Source organism: Choloepus didactylus, chromosome 6 (genome assembly GCF_015220235.1).
Source record: "Choloepus didactylus isolate mChoDid1 chromosome 6, mChoDid1.pri, whole genome shotgun sequence".
Lineage (NCBI taxonomy): Eukaryota > Metazoa > Chordata > Mammalia > Pilosa > Megalonychidae > Choloepus > Choloepus didactylus.
In genome coordinates, this window is record NC_051312.1 from 138,285,346 (window position 1) to 138,309,450 (window position 24,105).

Genomic DNA, 24,105 nt, shown 5'->3' on the forward strand with positions numbered 1-24,105 from the left:
GTGCTAGAGCAGGGTACAGGGAAGGAAGGAGAACTTGAAGGCCCTGCTGCCCAGTGAGGAGACAAGATTACCCTAGTGAAAAGATAAACAAGCACAAATACAGAACATTTTAAGATACACTGTCTCTGTTTGATCCGTAAGCAGTTGTGAGAAATAAACAGAACAAGTGTAATTTATCCTGATTCACGGATGAGAGAATCGGGCCCAGGTCGTGACAGACCCAGAACTCAAGCCCAGATCTGTTCCATTCCAAGTCCAGATTGTGCCCTGCAGGGCCACACACTTCCCATGTTCAAGGTTCCTGATTCTGTAGAGCTCTGTGCCAGGTGGGGCCCAGGAATGCTGTGGGTTCCCAAGACAGGACGTCGTGGCCTTCTCCTCGGGGCACACCACATTGCTCGGGGAGTGGGGTGGCACCCCGTTTGACATCTGATTTCCTGACAATTGTGCACCATCTCCAGTCAGGCATTTTCTTGGAGGATAGTACTGTTTCCCTTCCCTTGGTGGAAAAAAAAGGGAGCAGTCTGTTTCAGGAAGTTTCCCATCTTAAAATGCAAACTAAAACATTCAGAATGACAATTTAGCAAGAATTGGAGTTTTGGCTTTTTGCTTTAGGTTTTGCTTTACATCAAATCAAAGAAATCTAGGTACACCTTAAAAAGAGTAAATTAGTATTAGGGGGAGCATTAGTTTGTTTACCCAGCATAAAATTATGTCCTCTGTAAACGGGAATATCAAATAGCATAAAAAGCCTAGGTGATTTACATTTTCTTTTTGATTAGAGGATTGCATCTACTGTGCTCATGGAAGGAAAATCTCTCCCATTTAGCTTTTGAAGATCAAAGAAGCTATTAAATATGCCATATTACCAGCATTTTCTTTTCTTTTTTGGCTAAGACTAGGGGGTGCTTTGCAAATTGAATTGTCATGGGGGAAAGGGAGGACTTTATTTTGGAGCAGATGCACTGATTATGGACTAGTTCACTTCCTTAGGCAGAGCCACATGCTTAACCTTTTATTCTAATAGGGCTGTCTTAAGACTTACTGTGAGCTGGCTTTTCTGGGCTTTGTGGACGTAGACCTGACAACCAAAAGAGTATGATCTAACAGACTTTGAGCCACGTTCTGATTCTAAGCCTCAGGCATATTTCTGTATTACATTTCATAAAATCTTCAAAGACCAAACGAAGTGGAAATTAAGATCACTGAAAAGAAAGGTGAACCTGTGTAAGTATTAAGACGGGATAGAACATTACTTTCTACCCAAAAGGATTAGACTGTGGCACATGTTGCTTGGGCAATAATCTCACCTATCCATATTTCACTTCCTATATAAATAGCCAAAGTATATTACCAGCCAAAGTGAGACATTTTATCTTCACCAGCTGAAATACATCATCACTGTTGGTATATATAAGTAACAGAAGTTCTTGAACCACAGTGATTCACAGATTTAATAAAGAAAAAATTTTTGAAATGTTTTGTGGCATTTAGAAGTTAACCCCCAACCTCCACCCACCCCACACACATTTTTATTCCATATTTCAATGACCGTGGATAAATAAGACCTCCATTGCCGTTATGTTTGGCCTGCAGGCCTAATTTAAGCCTGGGGTTTGTCTTTAATGCATAAATAGCAAAAGGAAGATTATAGGAGAAAGATGGAGATTGATTTCAAATAAAATGACCAAACTGAATATGAGTGAATGTATTCTGATTAAGGACTCGGCATTTCTTTTCTGCTTTGGGCAGCCAACAACCAGTAGAGGACAAATACTCCCACCTCCGGTATGACCCAAACTGGAAGACTAAGAAAGAGAAAGGGCAGTTGTTGACTGTGGACGCGTCGCCGGAGTCTGTAGACAGCTCTACAGAAAATTTGACTTTGAAGCCACTCTACCCTTCCAAGGAGGCCTCACCGGAACTGTCGGGTGGAAAAGGCAGCCAGAAAACGAGCCCAGCGAGTGCAGCCTCCTTACTCGGTAGTGAGTTTTTAAGCCCAAGCTATGAGCGTGGCACCCTTCATAGCAAGCCGTTTTCAGGGCTGAGCGACAGTGATGCTGAGGAGAAGTCCAGCAACCTCTCTCAGTACTTGAAAAGTTCAAGTTCACACGAGGTTTTCCTGCCGGGATCACGGGGCCCTCGGCGAAGGAAGTCCAAACGATATTTTGTGGAAAAAAACAAGCTGACTTTGGGATTACCCACTCCTAAAGCCGACTCTTATCTGCAACTTCACAATAAAAAAAGGGGGGAAACTCACCTAGAACAGGTACGTAGAGGCTACTTAAAAATCTGAACCACTGCCCTGGAATTTGCTTTGTATAAAGTGTCTGGGTATCACTTCCTTTGGAATGGTGGTGGCCCCTGTAGCCAACTGGTCAAGTAAAACAGTGCTTCCATTCTATACCCTATATGCTGCCCCTCTTTGTAGTATAAGTGGAATGAGTCCACAAATTCTTAAAAAAAGGGTACCCTTAAAAATTAGTTTGACCTATCAGTGACATATGTGTAACTGTTTTGGTGGCTATTAATTGGTAGCGTAGAACGATGTGCTCCTTCTGAATCATTTCATATGTGAAATGTGTGCAGGTCTTTTTGCCAATACAGATTATGTGCTCTCATATGAGCAGGAACTGTGGTCTGCATTTATTTTTAATATGTACAATAACTAGCCTGACACACTGCAAGGGCTCAGTAAATATATGGGAAATGAAAAATGTGTCTCTTCCATCACCTCCAAACTTTATTCTCTTTAGTAAGACGACATTTATTTAGGGTAAAAGAGTTCTAGAACAGTGGTTAGAAATCCTAGATGGATATCAGAATCACCTGGGAAGCTAATAATAAAATGTATTTTTGGGCCCCACCCAGACCAATTAAATCTCCAGGTGAGATCCTGAACATCAGTAATTTTTTAAAGCTCTTCCAGGTGATTCTGATGGCTAGCCTGGTTTGCTAACCACTGTTCTAGACTAGGGCAGTGGTTTTCAGCCTGGGCTTCAGATCAGAATCACCTGGAGAATTTTTAAAAACCTGTTTCCTTGGCCCAAAATTTGATTTAATCCTTCTAGGGAGCCACTCCAAGCCTGGGAGTTGCCAAAGTTTCCCAGGTGAGTCTAATGTTGAGTCAAGGTTGAGAGCCGCTAGTCAAGGTTGAGAGCCGCTAGAGCAGTGGCTTTCAAACGTGATGTTCATCAGAATCATCTTGAGGGTTTTGTTCGACAGGTTGCTGGACCTGATCCCAAGAATTTCTGATTCAGTGGGTGGGGCCTGAGAATTTGAATTTTCTACAAGGTTTCTCTAACTGCTGCTTGTGCTCTCAGGTCCACACTTGAAGAACCACTGATCTCTTGCTTCTCAAACTTTAAGGTGCTTATGAACTCTTGGGATCTTGTTAAAGGGCAGGTTCTGATTTAGATCAGCATGGGATCCAAGATTCCACAGTGCTAACAAGCTCCCAGGTGATGCCACTGCTGCTGATCACATTTTGAGTTGCAAGGAGCTAAAGTAAAGAACATAAAGGTTTTGTCAAAAACCTAAATGCCCAAAGTCCATATGTCAGTTTCCATAGAGCACTGATGTTTTCAATGGTTTGCAGGGTTATTCAGTGATTTGGGGTTATTTGGGGTGAGGGGTGAGAAGGTGGGGGGTGGCAGGTTTGGAAGTTGTCACTTTGGATTAAGCATCCATCTGGAAGGTTTTCATATTTGAATATTTGGTTTTCCCTTATAATTTCCTTGAAAGGGATAACAAATGTCTTACAGCTAGGAAAACAGGTTAAGTGACATCTCTAGTTGACTGAATGAATAAGCGTCAATTGCCGTGACACAACCAGGGAAACATAGCTTTTCAAAACACCATTTTGTTGCAAACCCCAATGCCCAGCTGAATCAGACAGGGTCCTAAGTAGTGTGTAGTATTTTAGAAGGTTTGAAAGTAAGTCTAAGACGTCTACGGTATCCCAATAAAAATGTCAATAGCTTTTTTTTCTTAACAGAAGCTGAAAAATCGACTATTAATTAAGCTCATATGAAAAATAGGTAAAAGTAATAAAGAAAGCTTGGGAAATCAAGAGTAATTGGAGGATCTAGCCCTACTAGATAATATAGTTTAGTATAAAGCCTCAACAGTTAAATACTGGGGTAATATTTATTGCATAGACAGAAAAATGGGACAGAATAGAAAGTCCAGAAATAGAATAAATGACACATGTGACTATATGATGTGATACTATGACTTGATAAAAGTACCATCTAAATAAGTCAGGAAATGACAGGCTGTTCAATAAAATAACTGGGTAGCCATCTGAGAAGATAAAGTTGGATATATACTTGATATCATACAATAAAATAAATTCCAAATGGGTCAGATATTTAATTTTTTAATTAAGCCATAAAAATATGAGAAAAAATAGGAGAGTTCTCTTATAACTTTGAAATGATTCAAAATCCAGAATCTATAAATGACTTACAAATTTGACTTATACATTTCAAAAACATCTGCAAGGAAAAAAAACATAAGCAAAGTGAAAATACAAAGAGCAAACTAGGCAGATTATTTCTACTTCATATCACAGACAGAACACTAATATCCCTGTTAAAGAGCTCCTAGAAATCAATAATAAAAAGACCAAGCCCACTAGAAAAATGCACAAAATATATGAATAGACAATTCACAGAAAAGTTTACTTATATGCTTCTTAGATATGTAATATGTAAGTTCATATATTGGGATTCCATTTTCCCCTATAATTAGACCATCGAATATCCAAAAGTTTGATGCACCTGTGGGGGGGAAGTACAATCAAGCTGGTGAGAGAATAAATTGGTAAAACCCATACGGGGGACAATTTGTTAGTATCTATAAAAATACAAATACATATACTTATTGAGCAATATGAATACATACACTTCTTGGCAAGTAAAGCATAATGGTAAAGAGTATAGACTGGAGCCAGTTTGGTTGGGTTTGAATATTGGCATGCCGGCTGTCTGACCTTGGGCAAGTTATTTAACCTCTCTGTGCCTCAGTTTCCTCAATTGTAAAATGAGGATAATAATAGCACCTCCACATAGGGTCATTAAGAAGATTAAACAAATGGATTAGTATATACAGAGGGCTTAGTTCAGTACCTGGCACATAGCAGGCACTATATAAGTGTTACGACTGTTATTTTTATTTGACCCAATACATTCCACTCCTAGGAATTTATTCCTGTTATACGTGTGCAGTTATCAATATAAGCTTTTTCATTTAAGCCTTATTTGTAATAACAAAAAGACTGGAAACCATGCAGTTATCTATCATTTGAGGAGCAGTGAAATAAATTATGGTGCAATAGAGTGCAGTGCAGCATTTTTTAAAAATGAAAATGTTCTCTATGAACTGTTATGGACAACTTACCAGGTCTTACTATGAAGCGAAAAATTCAAAGTGTAAACAGTGTATTCAGTGTAAAAGAGCAGGGAGGATTAAAAACATTTTTCATATTCATATTCATTCAGTGTTCCTAAAGAGCCATGGAAGGATACGTAGCTGGTAATTGTGGGGGGGGGGGGGGGGCAGAAGCAGAGGGGAGCATAACTTTTTACTTATACCTTTTCATATCTTTTCTTTTTGAGCCACATCTATGTATTACTTTTGTAAAAATGAAATTGAAAGCTAGCAGAAAAGAAAAAAAAAAGGGAGAAGCATTTATGACATGCAGCATGTTTTAGTAGCCCTTCCAACTCTCCCCTCACCCCCACCCATGTTGCTCAGAGATCATCAATTTTGCATTTTTTGCTGGTAAATTTTATATTCAATTTCTCCACAGTCTGTTTTGCCATTATTCAGAGATCTGTTGATATTATGTTAAACTACACTAGAAAAATCACCTTTGAATACATGGTAGGCTCTTAGTCACATGATGTGGGAAGGGAGGACTGATGTAAAAACCAGCATACACTAGAGGGCACCTGAGTATCACAGTCAGCAGATAAATTTGCTGGTAAATATTCAGAGTGCTTACCTATATTCCTCATTTGCTCAATAGTCAAAATGGTCTGTATCTCTGAAACTCATTAGAGTTTGAGTTGGTTTATGATCTACCATTGAAGGAAATGGTGCTTAAAAAAATGAACTACCTTTGTATCTTTTGTTTCTAAGGTGACTTTGATGATGGATGGAGTTAACATTTAGCTTGAGTTCAGAAACGAGTTACAAATGCTTTGTATATCTTATTCCGCTCTTTCCTGGTGATTTCTTGGAAAGAAATTACAGATTTTTGCAAACATGAATATAGAAAGATTATTCAATCACCTATAGTCTTCAAAACAATATAAAGCCCAAAATAAAACCCGCTGTCCATTTGGATAATACCTTTATGGCTGTCACTAAGACAGTAGGCCAGTCAGCCAACACGTATTTATTGAGCACCAACTGTGTGCTATAAATCCTCTTCTCAGTGCCAGTGGTGTGACAAGAAAGAAGACAGGCTGAGACCCTGTCTTCAAGGAGCTTCCATTCCAGGCATGTGACAGACAAGAAGCAGGCAACAACATAATTTCAGGTACTGATAAACGTAGGGGAGGCCGAATAAACTTTATTCAATGAAGTTGTTGGGGGGGAGTGTAAGTGGGGTGGTTAGCTAGGTGCTGGGGAAAGTCTCTCTGAAGGTCTCTCATTCTAATTGAGATTATGAGAAAGAGGAAACTGCAAGATTTGGGGGGGAAGTGTTAGTTGCCTCAGGCTTAGTGGCAAATTTCTTGCATGGGGGAGCACAATATGGGGGGGGCAAAGCAAAACAAAACACTGGTTTATGAGTCAGAAAATCGTGTCTTTTCAACGTACCAGCACTCACTTGAGCAAGTGCCTCTTTATACCTTATCTTCCTCATCTATTATATGGGGACAGTTTCTGCCTGGGAGGGCTACTGGAATTTATTTAAAGCTCATGACAAGTGGTAGACGCTCAGTAATGGGAAGCTATTGTTACCACTCAGCATCCTTTAAACCATGAGAAAGGAAATGAATCCACCCAGGGAATAAGCCCTTCTCAACAGGGCTTTTTTTCCAGGCAACGATGCCCCAGAATGAAAGGGCTATGACTTCAGGTACAAAAAGGAGAAAGTGTGGTCAAGTGGATCACATCTGTATGCCCTAGGAGCCCGGTTTATGGTGTGATTCACCAAAGATTGTCTACAAAGGAGGTCTACTTAGGTATACCACCCACCTGACGTGCGGACTCCTTAAGATCTCCAAGCAGTCAAACACTGCCCAGTGGACTGTCAGGTCCTTACAGTCTTGTATCCAACACGTGGGCAGTTATTTCTTCAACAATTGCCTTTGGTCTCAGATACTGTGTCAAGTATTTATCGCTGGTGATAAGGCACTTACAAATAACTTTGCATTATATATTGGATACTTTGGTTTTGAAGTACAATTTCACATCACTTCTTTTTCAACACTTTCCTTCTGCAATTCTAACCTCCCCACTGCCTCCATAGTGGTTTTTCTTAGATGTAAATCTGACCATATCAATATGCTGCTTAATGTGGCTCCCTGTGCCTTCGAGATAAAATTTAAACTCTCAGTATGGTGCACAAGGTCCCTTTCATGACCTGGTCCCTTGCCTGCCCTTTTCTTTAGCCTCATCCTTTATCACACCCTGATTTGCATCCCATGTTCCAGCCATACTCTGGAAACTGACAGTGCCCCGAATACTGACTGTGTTCACCCTGATGAGTCACCCTTCCCTGTTTCATTGGCTTGGGAAAACCGTAGCCTCCTTTTGATGTTCAGCTCCAATGCTTCTGTCTCTATGAAGACTTTCTCCATCCCACTCCCACCTCGTACCTCAGCATCTACAATACAACCCATAACACTGCACTGCGCTTCAGCAGTCTCTGTACCTGTTCGTGGCTGTGAGCTCAGTGCAGACGGAGGTCTGTTTATCCCTGAAATCTCAGAGCCTATATAGCAAGCAATATAAATATTGGGTGGAGGATTGTAATGCTTAAAGACTTTTTTCTTTGGTTGAGAATTTCATTGTTTATAAAGTAAAAAAAAAAAAAAAAGAAAAAACCAACACAAGCTTGTGGAATTAAATTCAACACCTGGAATTTGAAGTCCCCATTATTATTTGATCCATTTATTACCTTTGGTAAATCACACACACACACACACAGTTGCTGAGCCTTAGTTTTCCTCTTTAAAGTGAGGTTACAAATGTTTGCCTTCCACTACAGACACAGGATTATTGAGCTGATCAAATGATGCACTGTATGTGAAAGGTTTTAATATGGCGCAATATAAATGTAACCTGTATTTATTATCAAACTTTTGTTTTGAATTTTATAGTCCCTTACCTGATAAGATTAATATCTAAGTGATTTTGAGTTCAGTGAACCTTTTTGATGTCTATAAAATTAAGCTTTGCGTTCATTTTTATTATGATACTCTTTCTAATTATATTTTGTTTGAAACATGGAATTCTCTTTCATAGAATTCTTCCAGTTTGGTGGTAACTTTTTGAGTCCCACCTCTCCTGGTATACTTGTAAAAATTATTCTTTTTCAGAGTAGGCATTCAGTAAGTAAGTGTTCATTGATCGACTGATAGATTTTTAAATTTTGCCCTGCGCAACCACAAGAGCACTTACTTATGACAGCATAATTTAAACTGAACTGCATGATTTTTTTCAACACAAGACATTTCTTAAGGTATCTTTCTTGTGTGCATGATTCAGCATTTAGTTGCTTAACAACCAATTTGTATGATCTATAGAGTAGCACTTCATTTACTCAACATTATTGAGGAGGGATCCATGAAAAGAAAACTTTCCATGTAACTAAAGCATACCCTTTTGAAAACCAGAAATTCAACATAATTTATTATGTTTAAGGATAGCCTTCTAAAATGCATTTAGTGGACCTAATAATTCTGAACTGTCATACATAGAGCATATGGATAAACATCGGCTACAGCATTGTTCTGTAGGAGAGTCAGAAGCTCTGGAAATGCTAATGATTCTTTGCCTGTTTATTAAATTATCCGAATGCTATGAGCGTGTGCTCATCTTATGCTGCTGTTAGTGTCTCTGCTCTTGAGAAGCCAATTGCCCAGTGGGAAACAGGTGTATAAACACCTAAGGTCCCAAAGAACCTCAAAGAAAAAGTACCTAAGTCTGTCCAGGGGAATCAGAAAAGGCTTCACAGAAGAGGCAATCATTGAACTGATTCTTTAAAAAGAAGTCAAAGTTAACAGGTGGAGGTGGACAGGAAAGGTATTGCAAAGGGAGTACATAGCGTGGGATAAAGGTGTGAGAGGACCATGTTTAAGTAGACCAGTCGGACGGTAGGATCCTCGTGCTCATAGGAACTGGTAGGTTTCTAGTAGGTTCAGTTAATCCAATCGGTAGGTTAAAGCCTAGATTTTAAAAAATTATAACTATGTACCTTAAATATTTGATTTCCGCTTAAGACATATAAACGGGCATTAATTCACCAATCATTTACTGTGGGGCCAAGGCTTTTTCTGTTGTTAGATTCCATTGGAGTTTCCCGCTGTCTTTCTGGCTTCAGCTCAAGAGCATCTTGGTTTCTAATTTGGATTACTTGAAAGCAAAAAGTGAGAACTTAAAAGGCCTTTAGAAACAATCTAAGAACATAATCCTTCTCGATTTTTATGAATGTTTTCCCTAATCTTTTGCAGTGCTTTTCTCCCACACATTATTTTGCCATTTCCTCTTACTGAGTCATTCTAAATCATTTAACATAGTTTTCATGAAAATAACACCTCTTTTTCTAGTCACACTTATGTTTCTCCAGATTATCTATTCTTTAAATAAATTTCATAATTTTAATAAGTACAATAGGAATAAACAGGCATGGGAGCAAATGTAAAAGATTCTTAGTAAACATGCAACTCAACTAATAGAAATAAAAGTGCTGGAGTGTCCTAGAGGTAGCCTACTAGCCATAAGCATGCAGCTGTGGGCAGTAGTTAGGATATCTTAAAGAAGGAATGGAATGTATCTCTTAACCCAAGTGAGTTAGTTAAGTAGAAGTTGGATGCTGCTGTATGTGACTAGATATGAGGATGAGTGTGTGGATTTTGAAGCTAGAGAAGTTGTCAGGTGTCTTCCATGTGTGTCACTTTTCTTCTTAAACTTTTTATTTTGAAATAATTTCAAACTTACAGGACAGTTGCAAAAATAATAGAAAGCCCATACAGAGAACTCCAAACCACCACTCCCAAGATACCAGATCCAACAATTTTAACATTTTGCCACGTTTGCTGTGTCATTCTATCTACTTATCTGTCAATCTGTCTTTTTATTGATCTATCTAGTTATTTATCAGTTTTCTAAACATTTGAGAGCAGGTGGTATACATCTTGCTCCTTGAACATATAATACTTCTGTGTACATTTCCTAAGAACAAGACTATTCACTTACATAGCCACCTTAAGTACAGGCATCAAGTTCACAAACATTAATATTGACATAAAGCTTTCAGTCTAAATACAAATTTTTTTCACGTGTCTCAATAATGTTCTTTTAGACCTTTTGTCCTCCATTATTAGATCCATTCCAGGTCACGTATTGCATTTCATTGTCATTGTCTCTTTAATTGCTGTGTGTCATTTTAAAGCAGCGGTTCTCAGCTGCAGCATCACCTAGAGCTTGTTAGAAATTCAAATTCTTGGGCCCCATCCGAGACTTACTAACTCAGAAGCTTTGGGGTGGGCCCAGCAAATGATGTTTTAACAAGCCTTCCAAGTGATTCTGATGCATGCTCAAGTTTTAGAACCACTGTGCTAAAGAGTTGGGCCTTTCCTTTTATTAATATAGAATCATTGAAGGATTTTAGCAGTGGAGTAATTTGAGTACCATATTTAAGCTTTGCAACAAATGATTTCTTCTCTCTCCTGAGACCATCTAGAAGCCACTTACATATTCTTAGTTGTGCTATGGAGAGTTTAGGTTGCTGGATAAACAGTCTTCATATAGGTTACCTGCGGTATTCTTGTAAAAACTTCTTTCATTTTTTTGAAAATGGTGAATCACTTCATCTTTCAGTATGTGTTTGTTAAGAGCATATTGTGTGTCAGGCATTGTCCTAGGTGCTTGGGATACATCAGTTGAACAAAACCAACAAAAATCCCAGCCCTTGTGGGGCTTACTTTCTATTAGGAGGAGATGGACAATAAACAAAATAGATACACTAAATAGTGCATCAGTAGGTGGTAGTGCTTTGGAGAGTAATAAAGCAGAGGAGAGGCCTAGGGAGAGCCTGGGTAAGGGGCAATGACAATTTTAAAAGGGACGTGAGGCAAGGTGTCCCGAGAAGGACATGAAGGAGGTAAGAGAGCAGCCAGGCAAATACTTGGGAACAGTGAACGCAAAAGTCCAGGGCTGGAGGGCCAGTGGGCCTGGGGCTCTGTGGGCCAGGGGAGAGGCCTGGGAATGAGGTCCTGGTGCTGCCTTATTGTTTTGACAGGCAGCAACCTGGCTTTGATATAAACCACATAACTAACCAGACAAATACGTAGAGAGTATATATGTATGTGTGTATTTATATGTATGTGTCTACATATGTGTATATATACACGTGTGTATATGCATGTGTGTATATGTGTATACATATATTCCTGTGTGTGTATATGTACATGTGTGTGTATATATATACAAGTGTGTATATGCATGTGTGTATATGTGTATACATATATTCTTGTGTGTCTATATGTACCTGTGTGTGTGTATATATACACACATATATACACCTGTGGATATATTTGTGTGCGTGTAGATATATATACACAAGTATATATATGGATGTGTGTATACATATGTGTATATACGTGTGTGTGTGTATATTATACATGTGTGTGTGTTCTCACGAATAGTGGAAACTGTGAAGCTCAGTGAAGACCACAGGTTGATCTTTTCATTCAGTAATATAAATCAAGCACCTGTAGGCCAGGTACCCTCTGAGTCACCACACTGCCCATATGAACAGTGTCCCTGGAGCCATCGAACACAGCAGCCCTGCCCAGAGGCCCCTTTTACCTGCCTTCCTGGGACTTGAGAGGAAATAAACAGAATCATCGGGGGACTCTTGTTACAGAAGGTAAAGTACAAAGTGCTAAGGCAGTTTGCTCAGGTGCCTCTGTTGGAAGCTGCTCTGGGAGTCAGGGCAGGAGACCTGGAGGGAACTGTATTCAACCAGGGCCAGCAGAGTGAGTGGTGCTGGTCAGATGAAGCAAGGGGAGGGGGCATTTCCAGGCAAAGTGGCAGTGTGTGGGCCCAGACATAGTGGCACGTTAGGCCCATCAGCAGAACTGAAAAAGCCCGCTGTGTGGAGAGGAGTCAAGGCTGAAAAAGCAGACCAGAGCCCAGGCATACAGGGCCTTCGAGATTAGGACAGTGGAAAAGTGCTGAAGGGTTTTGGAGTAGGTAACTGACATGATTATTTGGGGGAGCTTTTAAAAGCTCAAGTACCTTCTAATGAAAAGGAATGTAAAATAATACACCCAGAGGTTTCATGGCCATCAAATTCTTACTAAGCTCATCGGTGCCAAATGTTAATGGAGGTGTTCTGTAGGAAGCGAGGAAAGAAGCCAATCACAGAGCCAAGACACTTCGTGTGTTTCGTCTCTAAGTATTGGGATTATTAAGGCAAACCCAGATAATTAAGATATCCGTGCTGAGTGTCAGTGCCGCAGCCCGACGGTGGGAGGCCATTTGTATTGCTGGTCATGTTTGAACACGGGCGGCGGCAGCGCTGATGTCAGCGGACTTAAACCAATGCAGAGTAACAGGTATTAGAAAAGACAGAGAAGTAAATGCTTCAGATCACCCATTAGTCAAGTTAACAAAGAAATGCTGGCTGAATCCAGTGATTCTGCCTGGAAGAGAGGCATTAAAGAAAGATATGTTGGAATGATGGTCATCAAACACTACATGAAAAACCCAGACACTCTGGCCTGTTTACTTTGGATATGTGCTAGTTGTCAATATCCTCAAGGAAGGACAATAACAAAGAAACTAGTAAATTAATACAGGACCTCCCGAAACACCTAAATCTAAGGTTAGGAGTAAAGGCAGAATATAAAGAAAAGAAGAGGCCACACCTCCAGCGATTGCAGAACTTACAGGTAATATGCTCTTTAAACATGTTTCAATGTGTGTCTTTGCTGATACACTGATTCACAGAGAAGCTTTTGGTAAAGCATCAACTTTTGTGTCCGTTGCTGCCTGAATCTCTTAAGACCCTGATGAGTTTCTTTGAGAGAGAAGGAGCAGCCCAATCTAGCTCAGCTGTACTCAATCTGAGTTGCTTTCCTACCTACAAACCCTCACTTCAAAGCAAGGAACATAATGTACAATTTTTTAATGGCTCTAGACCCAGGCACTCAGACTCTCCTCTCTGTGCCTTACCTCCACGTAAACACCTAATCAAGATTGCCTGCGCTTCAACAATAGCAGCCAAATGCAATTCGAGAACCACAAGCCTTTGAAGTCCTCCCTGCAAAGGCCGGTTTTCTAGTGTGGGATAATGACATGCCATGATTGCAGTCTTTGTTGTATCTTTTCAGTAGACAAGCAATTATAGGCCCCAATTTAACAGAATAGACATTACACAGCTTATGATGCTCAAAATGCAATTTCATTTGATCATTTTCTCGATTTGATTGGTATTAATAGAATGGTTCACAAAAAAAAAAAAGGAAAAGAAAAAGAAAGCTGGCAGAGGTTGTGTCCCTTTCCACTTTCAAAGAGATAATGTAGAAGTATGCTTTACTTGCCCAGAGGCTCTCCCTGGGGTGATTCAGCCGCCACGTTCTGCCAAGACAGCCTGTGGATGGAAGCAGCATGTGTCCTGCTTTCTTGGGAAAGGAAACATGGGACAGTGTATTTCTAACTTATGAACTTTTTTCCAGAGTTCTATGAGAGTCCATCCTTGTCAATCAAACAATTAATGTCACCAGTGAAATACTGAATTAACTAAGTCAAGTCCCCTTTACTTCCTTAAACTTTTACAAAAGTCAGAGAATCAGACATCCCACTGGCCCCAACCTAGGCTCCAGGGACAGCTCGCCAGAGCCGCTGCCCCTTTGAGGTTTGAAGGATTATTTCCCCCTGGCTCAGGCAGCCTCCTTAGATGTTTACTCTCTTGACCCTGCATTTCTCCTCCAGGATGAGTTGATGTTTCTTTCAAATGAGTTGCGTTTCTTTTTTATTGTAGAATATAACATATACATAAAAGTGACAACTCTCCAAGTGCAATTTAACAAGTAGTTAGAGAGCAAATTGCAAATATTATAGGTTACAATTCTATAGTTTCAGTTATTTCCTTGTTATGAAATATAACATATATACAAAAAGGTAGTATCTTTCAAAGTATGATTTAACAAGTAGATATTATAGGAAATTTCCAAAGTTATTATGAATTCTAGTACCATGGTTCCAGTTATTTCCTTATTGTCAAATACCACATATATACAAAAAAGCATAGCTTCCAAATTACCGTTTAACAAGTAGCTGTAGAACAAACTTCAAAGGATGCTATGTGTTCCGGTTTGCTAATGCTGCCGGAATGCAAAACACCAGAAATGGATTGGCTTTTATAAAGGGGGGTTATTTGGTTACAAAGTTACAGTCTTAAGGCCATAAAGTGTCCAAGGTAAGGCATCAACAGTAGGGTACCTTCACTGGAGAAAGGCCATTGACATCTGGAAAATCTCTGTTACCTGGGAAGGCATGTGGCTGGCATCTGCTTGTTCCCAGGTTGCATTTCAAAATAGTGTTCTCCAAAATGTCAGCATTAACCTTCAACGGCCATCTTCAAAATGTGCCTCTCAGCTGCAGCTCTGAGTGTTTGGGCCTGTGTAGCTCTTTTTAAAGTATTCCAGTAAAACAAACAAGACCCACCCTGAATGGGCAGGCCCAAATCTCCATGGAAACATTATACAGAGTTATCACCTACAGTTGGGTGGGTCACATCTCCATGAAAACACTCAATCCAAGGATTCCAACCTAATAAACACTAATACATCTGCCTCCACAAGATTTCATTAAAGAACATGGCTTTTTCTGGGGGGCATATTATATCCAAACTGGCACACTATGGGTTATAGTTCCACCATTTCTGTTCTTTCCTTCTAGCTATTCTAATACCCTAGCAACTAAGAAAAAGAAAATTATATAAAAATTCAGTATTCATAATCCTTTGTTAAATTCCATCTTATCTTCAGGGATGTCTAGGCAGTGACCACCCTAACCTGTTCATGTTGAAAAGGGGTGCCAACTTTATGAGCAAAGGGGACACATCTAGTTGATGTTCTTGAAGAGGCTATTGCCTCTGGATTTGGGTTGCGTTTCTTTTTGATGTCACAGTAATACGGGATTGAAGCCTTTGCAAATAATGATGATACTTTTATAGTCACCTAGTGTTTCTTGAACCAGCACTGTGTGAGAAACCAGAGGATGGAAACGTGAGACGTGGTCCTTGCCCTTGAGCCACATCATATATAGCTCTAAACTTTTCATTTTGACACCAGTGAAACTGTGCCGTAGTTTTCCATTTGCACAGTGCATAATCATTCAAAACCTGTCGATTACTTTCTTTTGTAATCAGCAAAATTTCTTGATCAATTTGTACAATTTGTTCCTTGTACCAGAAGTAAAACTTCAACCACAAAAATGTTTTGTTTTCATTATTTCCCCATTTTCAGACCAACTTTTTTTTTATCTTTTTTTTTAATCTTCATTTTATTGAGATATATTCACATACCATGCAGTCATACAAAACAAATCGTACATACGATTGTTCACAGTACCATTACATAGTTGTACATTCATCACCTAAATCAATCCCTGACACCTTCATTAGCACACACACAAAAATAATAAGAATAATAATTACAGTGAAAAAGAGCAACTGAAGTAAAAAAGAACACTGGGTACCTTTGTCTGTTTGTTTGTTTCCTTCCCCTATTTTTCTACTCATCCATCCATAAACTAGACAAAGTGGAGTGTGGTCCTTATGGCTTTCCCAATCCCATTGTCACCCCTCATAAGCTACATTTTTATACAACTGTCTTCGAGATTCATGGGTTCTGGGTTGTAGTTTGATAGTTTCAGGTATCCACCACCAGCTACCCCAATTCTTTAGAACCTAAAAAGGGTTGTCTAAAGTGTGCGTAAGAGTGCCCACCAGAGTGACCTCTCGGCTCCTTTTGGAATCTCTCTGCTACTGAAGCTTGTTTCATTTCCTTTCACATCCCCCTTTTGGTCAAGAAGATGTTCTCCATCCCACGATGCCAGGTCTACATTCCTCCCCGGGAGTCATATTCCACGTTGCCAGGGAGATTCACTCCCCTGGGTGTCTGATCCCACGTAGTGGGGAGGGCAGTGATTTCACCTTTCAAGTTGGCTTAGCCAGAGAGAGAGGGCCACATCTGAGCAACAAAGAGGCATTCAGGAGGAGGCTCTTAGGCACAATTATAGTGAGGCCTAGCCTCTCCTTTGCAGCAACCGTCTTCCTAAGGGTAAAACCTACAGTAGAGGGCTCAACCCATCAAACCACCAGTTCCCTATGTCTGTGGTCATGTTAGCAACCATTGAGGTGCGGTAGGCCAATACCCCTGCATTCTCCACAGGCTCCTCAAGGGGGGCACTACATATTTTTTTCCTTTTTTTTTTTTTTTTTACCCTTTTTTCCTTTTTAAATCAACTCTATGGAAAAAAAAATTAAAAAAAAAAACAAAACAAAAAAGAAAAACATGCAATAAAAGAACATTCAAAGAGACCATAACAAGGGAGTAAGAAAAAGACAACTAACCTAAGATAACTGCTTTACTTCCAACCTGTTCCTACCTTACCCCAAGAAAGTTACATAATATAGCAACATTTCTGTGAACTTGCTCCTACTATATCCGTCAGAAATCAACAGACCATAGTCATTCCTGGGCTTCCCCAGAACGTTAAATAGCATATCTGTTCTTCTTGGATTACTGTTCCCCCTTCCTTAATTGCTCTCTATTGCTAGTTCCCCTGCATTCTACATTATAAACCATTCGTTTTACATTTTTCAAAGTTCACATTAGTGGTAGCATATAATATTTCTCTTTTTGTGCCTGGCTTATTTCGCTCAGCATTATGTCTTCAAGGTTCATCCATCTTGTCATATGTTTCACGAGGTCGTTCCTTCTTACTGCCATGTAGTATTCCATCGTGTGTATATACCACATTTTATTTATCCACTCATCTGTTGAAGGACATTTGGGTTGTTTCCATCTCTTGGCAATTGTGAATAACGCTGCTATGAACATTGGCGTGCAGATATCTGTTCGTGTCACTGCTTTCAGATCTTCTGGGTATATACCTAGAAGTGCAATCGCTGGATCGAATGGTAACTCTATTTCTAGTTTTCTAAGGAACTGCCAGACTGACTTCCAGAGTGGCTGAACCATTATACAGTCCCACCAACAATGAATAAGAGTTCCAATTTCTCCACATCCCCTCCAGCATTTGTAGTTTCCTGTTTGTTTAATGGCAGCCATTCTAATTGGTGTTAGATGGTATCTCATTGTGGTCTTAATTTGCATCTCTCTAATAGCTAGTGAAGCTGAACATTTTTTCATGTGTTTCTTGGCCATTTGTATTTCCTCTTCAGAGAACTGTCTTTTCATATCTTTTGCCCATTTTATAATTGGGCTGTCTGTACTATTGTCATTGAGTTGTAGGATTTCTTTATATATGCAAGATATCAGTCTTTTGTCAGATACATGGTTTCCAAAAATTTTTTCCCATTGAGTTGGCTGCCTCTTTACCTTTCTGAGAAATTCCTTTGAGGTGCAGAAACTTCTAAGCTTGAGGACTTCCCATTTATCTATTTTCTCTTTTGTTGCTCGTGCTTTGGGTGTAAAGTCTAGGGAGTGGCCACCTAATACAAGATCTTGAAGATGTTTTCCTACATTATCTTCTAGGAGTTTTATGGTACTTTCTTTTATATTGAGATCTTTCATCCATTTTGAGTTAATTTTTGTGTAGGGTGTGAGGTAGGGGTCCTTTCTTTCTTTCTTTTGGATATGGATATCCAACTCTCCCAGCCCCATTTGTTGAATAGACCATTATGACTCAGTTCGGTGACTTTGGGGGCCTTATCAAAGATCAGTCGGCCATAGATCTGAGGGTCTATCTCTGAATTCTCAATTCGATTCCATTGATCTATATGTCTATCTTTGTGCCAGTACCATGCTGTTTTGGCAACTGTGGCTTTATAATAAGCTTCAAAGTCAGGGAGTGTAAGTCCTCCCACTTCGTTTTTCTTTTTTAGAGTGTCTTTAGCAATTCGAGGCATCTTCCCTTTCCAAATAAATTTGATAACTAGCTTTTCCAAGTCTGCAAAGTAGGTTGTTGGAATTTTGATTGGGATTGCATTGAATCTGTAGATGAGTTTGGGTAGAATTGACATCTTAATGACATTTAGCCTTCCTATCCATGAACATGGAATATTTTTCCATCTTTTAAGGTCCCCTTCTATTTCTTTTAGTAGAGTTATGTAGTTTTCTTTGTATAGGTCTTTTACATCTTTGGTTAAGTTTATTCCTAGGTACTTGACTTTTTTGGTTGCTATTGAAAATGGTATCTTTTTCTTGAGTGTCTCTTCAGTTTGTTCATTTCTAGCATATAGAAACATTACTGACTTATGTGCGTTCATCTTGTATCCCGCTACTTTGCTAAATTTGTTTATTAGCTCTAGTAGCTGTATCGTCGATTTCTCAGGGTTTTCCAGATATAAGATCATATCATCTGCAAACAATGACAGTTTTACTTCTTCTTTTCCAATTTGGATGCCTTTTATTTCTTTGTCTTGCCGGATTGCCCTGGCTGGCACTTCCAGCACAATGTTGAATAACAGTGGTGACAGTAGGCATCCTTGTCTTGTTCCTGATCTTAGAGGGAAGGCTTTCAGTCTCTCACCATTGAGTACTATGCTGGCTGTGGGTTTTTCATATATGCTTTTTATCATATTGAGGAAGTTTCCTTCAATTCCTACCTTTTGAAGTGTTTTTATCAAAAACTTATGTTGGTCCTTTTTAGAGATTATAAAGTAAAAAAACTAAATAAATAAATAAAAAAAACGGATGTTGGATTTTGTCAAATGCTTTTTCAGCATCTATTGAGATGATCATTTGATTTTTCCCTTTTGAAATTTTAATGTGTTGTAATACATTGATTGATTTTCTTATGTTGAACCATCCTTGCATGCCTGGAATGAACTGCACTTGGTCATGGTGTATGATTTTTTTAATGTGTCTTTGGATTCGATTTGCAAGTATTTTGTTGAGGATTTTTGCATCTATATTCATTAGGGAGATTAGCCGGTAGTTTTCCTTTCTTGTAGCATCTTTGCCTGGTTTGGATATTAGATTGATGTTAGCTTCATAAAATGAGTTAGGTAGTGTTCCATTTTCTTCAATGTTTTGAAAGAGTTTGAGTAAGATTGGTGTCAGTTCTTTCTGGAAAGTTTGGTAGAATTCCCCTGTGAAGCCATCTGGCCCTGGGCATTTATTTGTGGGAAGATTTGTGATGACTGATTGGATCTCTTTGCTTGTGATGGGTTGGTTGAGGTCTTCTGTTTCTTCTCTGGTCAGTCTAGGTTGTTCATATGTTTCCAGGAAATTGTCCATTTCTTCTACATTATCCAGTTTGTTGCCATACAGTTGTTCATAGTATCCTCTTATAATTTTTTTAATTTCTTCAGGATCTGCAGTTATGTCACCTTTTTCATTCATTATTTTGTTTATATGGGTCTTCTCTCTTTTTGATTTTGTCAGTCTAGCTAGGGGCTTGTCAATCTTGTTGATCTTCTCGAAGAACCAACTTTTGGTGATATTTATCCTCTCTATTGTTTTTTTGTTCTCTATGTCATTTATTTCTGCTTTAATCCTTGTTATTTCTTTTCTTGTACTTGGTTTAGGATTGGTTTGCTGTTCATTTTCTAGCTTCTTCAGTTGATCCATTAGTTCTTTGATTTTGGCTCTTTCTTCCTTTTTAATATATGCGTTTAGTGCTATAAATTTCCCCCTCAGCACTGCTTTTGCTGCATCCCATAGGTTTTGGTATGTTGTATTCTCATTTTCATTCATCTCTATATATTTAGCAATTTCTCTTGCTATTTCTTCTTTAACCCACTGATTGTTTAGGAGTGTGTTGTTTAACCTCCAGGTATTTGTGAATTTTCTAAGTCTCTGATGGTTATTGACTTCTAATTGTATTCCATTGTGGTCAGAGAATGTGCTTTGAATAATTTCAATCTTTTTAAATTTACTGAGGCTTGTTTTATGTCCCAGCATATGATCTATTCTGGAGGAAGTTCCGTGAGCACTAGAAAAGTATGTGTATCCTGGTGATTTGGGATGTAATGTCCTGTATATGTCTGTTAAATCTAATTCATTTATCAGATTGTTTAGGTTTTCAATTTCCTTATTGGTCCTCTGTCTGGTTGATCTATCTATAGGAGAGAGTGATGTGTTGAAGTCTCCCACAATTATTGTGGAAACATCAATTGCTTCCTTTAGTTTTGCCAGTGTTTCTCTCATGTATTTTGTGGCACCTTGATTGAGTGCATAGACATTTACGATTGTTATTTCTTCTTGTTGAATTGCCCCTTTTATTAGTATGTAGTGGCCTTCTTTGTCTCTCAAAACGTCCCTGCATTTAAAGTCTATTTTATCTGAGATTAATATTGCTACACCTGCTTTCTTTTGGCTGTAGCTTGCATGAAATATTTTTTTCCATCCTTTTACTTTCAATTTCTTTGTGTCCCTGTGTCTAAGATGAGTCTCTTGTATGCAACATATTGATGGTTCATTTTTTTTGATCCATTCTGCGAATCTATATCTTTTAATTGGGGAGTTTAATCCATTTACATTCAATGTTATAACCGTGAGGGCATTTCTTGAATCAGCCATCTTATCCTTTGGTTTATGTTTGTCATATATATTTTTCCCCTCTCTCTATTAATATCCTTTATTGTACCCATACCGAATCTCTTTAGGACTGAAGCTTTCTCCAAGTCTCTCTGTCCTGTCTTTGTTTCTCTGTCTGTAGGGCTCCCTTCAGCATCTCCAGTAGGGCAGGTCTCTTGTTAGCAAATTCTCTCAGCATTTGTTTGTCTGTGAAAAATTTAAGCTCTCCCTCACATTTGAAGGAGAGCTTTGCTGGATAAAGTATTCTTGGCTGGAAATTTTTCTCAGTCAGAATTTTAAATATATCGTGCCACTGCCTTCTTGCCTCCATGGTGGCTGCTGAGTAGTCACTACTTAGTCTTATGCTGTTTCTTTGTATGTGGTGAATTGCTTTTCTCTTGCTGCTTTCAGAACTTGCTCCTTCTCTTCCGTGTTTGACAGTGTGATCAGAATATGTCTCGGAGTGGGTTTATTTGGATTTATTCTATTTGGAGTTCGCTGAGCATTTATGATTTGTGTATTTATGTTGTTTAGAAGATTTGGGAAGTTTTCCCCAACAATTTCTTTGAATACTCTTCCTAGACCTTTACCCTTTTCTTCCCCTTCTGGAACACCAATGAGTCTTATATTCGGACGTTTTATATTATCTATCATATCCCTGAGGTCCGTTTCAATTTTTTCAATTTTTTTTCCCATTCTTTCTTTTATGCTTTCATTTTCCATTCTGTCATCTTCCAGGTCACTGATTCGTTGTTCAACTTCCGCTAGTCTTGTCCTATGAGTGTCCAGAATCTTTTTAATTTGGTCAACAGTTTCTTTAATTTCCATAAGATCATCTATTTTTTTATTTAGTCTTGCAATGTCTTCTTTATGCTCTTCTAGGGTCTTCTTGATATCCTTTGTATTCTGTACTATGGTCTCATTGTTCATCTTTAGTTCTTTGAGTAGCTGCTCTAGGTGCTGTGTCTCTTCTGGTCTTTTGATTTGGGTGCTTGGGCTTGGGTTATCCATATCGTCTGGTTTTTTCATATGCTTTATAATTTTCTGTTGTTTTTGGCCCCTTGGCATTTGCTGAACTTGATAGGGTTCTTTTAGGATGTGTAGACCAATTGAAGTCCTTATCTCTAATTTATCAGATCTACAGCTTCGTAAAGTACACTTTCTCTAACTAACCAGCAGGTGGCATCCACGAGCCACCTGTTCTCCACAAGCCAGTTCTCCCCTGCTTTGCCTTTGTGGTGAGTGGGGGAGTGAGTCTTGTGGGGTCCAATTGGTGTACCAAGCTTGCGTGTGTAGTTGGTGTTGCCCACCCTGTATATGGGGCGTGTTACTGGGCAGTCAGGGAGTGGGGGTGGCTCTAACAATCAAATCTCCCTGGTGATCCTGGAGTTTTAAAGCTGCTGCAATAGTCTAATCCTTCAGTTCAGTCCTGCCACAGTTTGTCTCTACCACTGACCCACAAGTCCTTGGTATTGGCGTATGGCTCCTGAGACTTGCAAGTGAGTCCCTCTTCCAGGTCATGCACCCCCTGGTCCTCTGTTGAGGGATGACTGTGCTATGTCACAGGTGAGTGCCGTCCCGCCAGGGCGGTTCCGGGCTGCTGGGCTGTGTAGGGAGGCTCCCAGTCTGCTGCAATGATGGCTGAATGGGGCTTTGTTAATTCACACTGCTCCACCTTCCCAACTCTGGGACAATCAGCTGAGGTTGCAGGGAAGGCTAATGTCCACACCCAGTTTTGTGGAGTGTGCCTGTTATTTGAAGTACTTCTGTCACACTGGGTTGTGTGGGGCAGCTCTGGGCTATGGGGCTGGCGATGGGCAGGAGTGTTTCCTGTCCACCAGGATGATGGCTGTGAGCGGACACCCCCCTTTTCTTGGGAAGTTGTGGTGTTTAGTGAAATTTCTCAGCCACTGGATTATTGCCTTTTGTCTCAGAGCTCTCTTAGTTCTGCTCTTGTCTTGACCTGCCCAAATTGCAAGTCTTTGAAGCTTTCTGTATTGGGCTTCTTAGAGTAATTGTTTTAGAAAAAGAAAAAAGGATTAAAAAGAAAAAAGAAAAAAAAAGGGCCCTCCTCACAGATCTAATGGGTTATTGAAATGCTAAGAGACAAAGCAATTAGGGCCATTAAGGGAAGGTCCACAGGGCAGAGAGATCAGCTTTTCTTCGGGATTTGCATATGAGCCTGAGGGCCTGAGCTCTGCCCTTCCCCTTTCTATGTTCACCAGAACTCCAAAAATCCTCCACTTTTATTTTGGAGTTTTTCGTGCTGTTTTTTTTCTATGTCTGTCTCCTCTCTGCTGGGCTGGCTGCTCTCAGATTCTCTGGTGTCTGGTCTCCGTCTATCTGTGGTTGGAGTTTGGATCAGTAGAATGAGTTTCCGATAAGGGCTGCAACTGCAGTTCTCCCTTCTCCTTCCCGGAGCTGACAGCCCCTCCTCCCACGGGACTGAGCCTGGCAGGGAGGGGCGCGGGTCCCCTGGCCGCAAAAACTTACAGATTTCGCTGATCTCAGCAGTTCCACATTTTCATGAGTGTTGTATGAAGTATGCCCAAAGTCAGATTGCTCTGTGGTGTCCAGTCCACGCAGTTCCTGGCTTTCTACCTACTTTCCTGGAGTAGTAACTGTGCCAGTTTGAAACTTATGGACCCCAGAAGAGCCATGATCTTTTAATCCAATCTTGCTGGGTGGAACCTTTTGACTGAATGTTTTCCATGGAGATGTGACTCACTCAACTGTGGGTGAGACCTTTGATTACATCATTTCCATGGAGATGTGGACCCTGCCCATTCAGGGTGGGTATTGATTAGATCACCGGAGTCCCCGCCGAATCCCCCGCCTCCGGCCGGGGATCCCACAGCTACCGAGGCCGCCATCTCCGCTTTTCAGACCAACTTTTAAGTATTTAAACTTCCACACCATTTGTTTGTCTTACTTTTATATAAATAATAACGATAATTCTCATAGTCAGGCATTCAGATAGAGATAAGATTTTTACACCTGAAATGAAAGAAACAAAATGTCTGTTTTATGTCATGGAAGCCACATCGCCTGGTAAAGGTGAGGCCATCTTTGTTGTTTAATTTTTAATTATTGATATTTAACAGACACTTCTGTCTTTATCGAATACTAGGCTACGTAAGTA

The 24,105-nt window shown here is 39.7% G+C and overlaps 1 protein-coding gene across 6 annotated transcripts in view; it reads left to right on the forward strand.

Moving 5' to 3' along the window:
- The window catches only part of JHY (junctional cadherin complex regulator), a 90,289-nt gene that overhangs the window by 14,869 nt on the left and 51,315 nt on the right, over positions 1-24,105 (forward strand). For all 6 annotated transcript variants that reach the window (XM_037841763.1, XM_037841767.1, XM_037841764.1 and 3 more), the window contains exon 3: positions 1,753-2,269. In XM_037841763.1, coding sequence (XP_037697691.1) covers positions 1,753-2,269 — 517 coding nt within the window. The remainder of the gene's footprint in view (positions 1-1,752; positions 2,270-24,105) is intronic.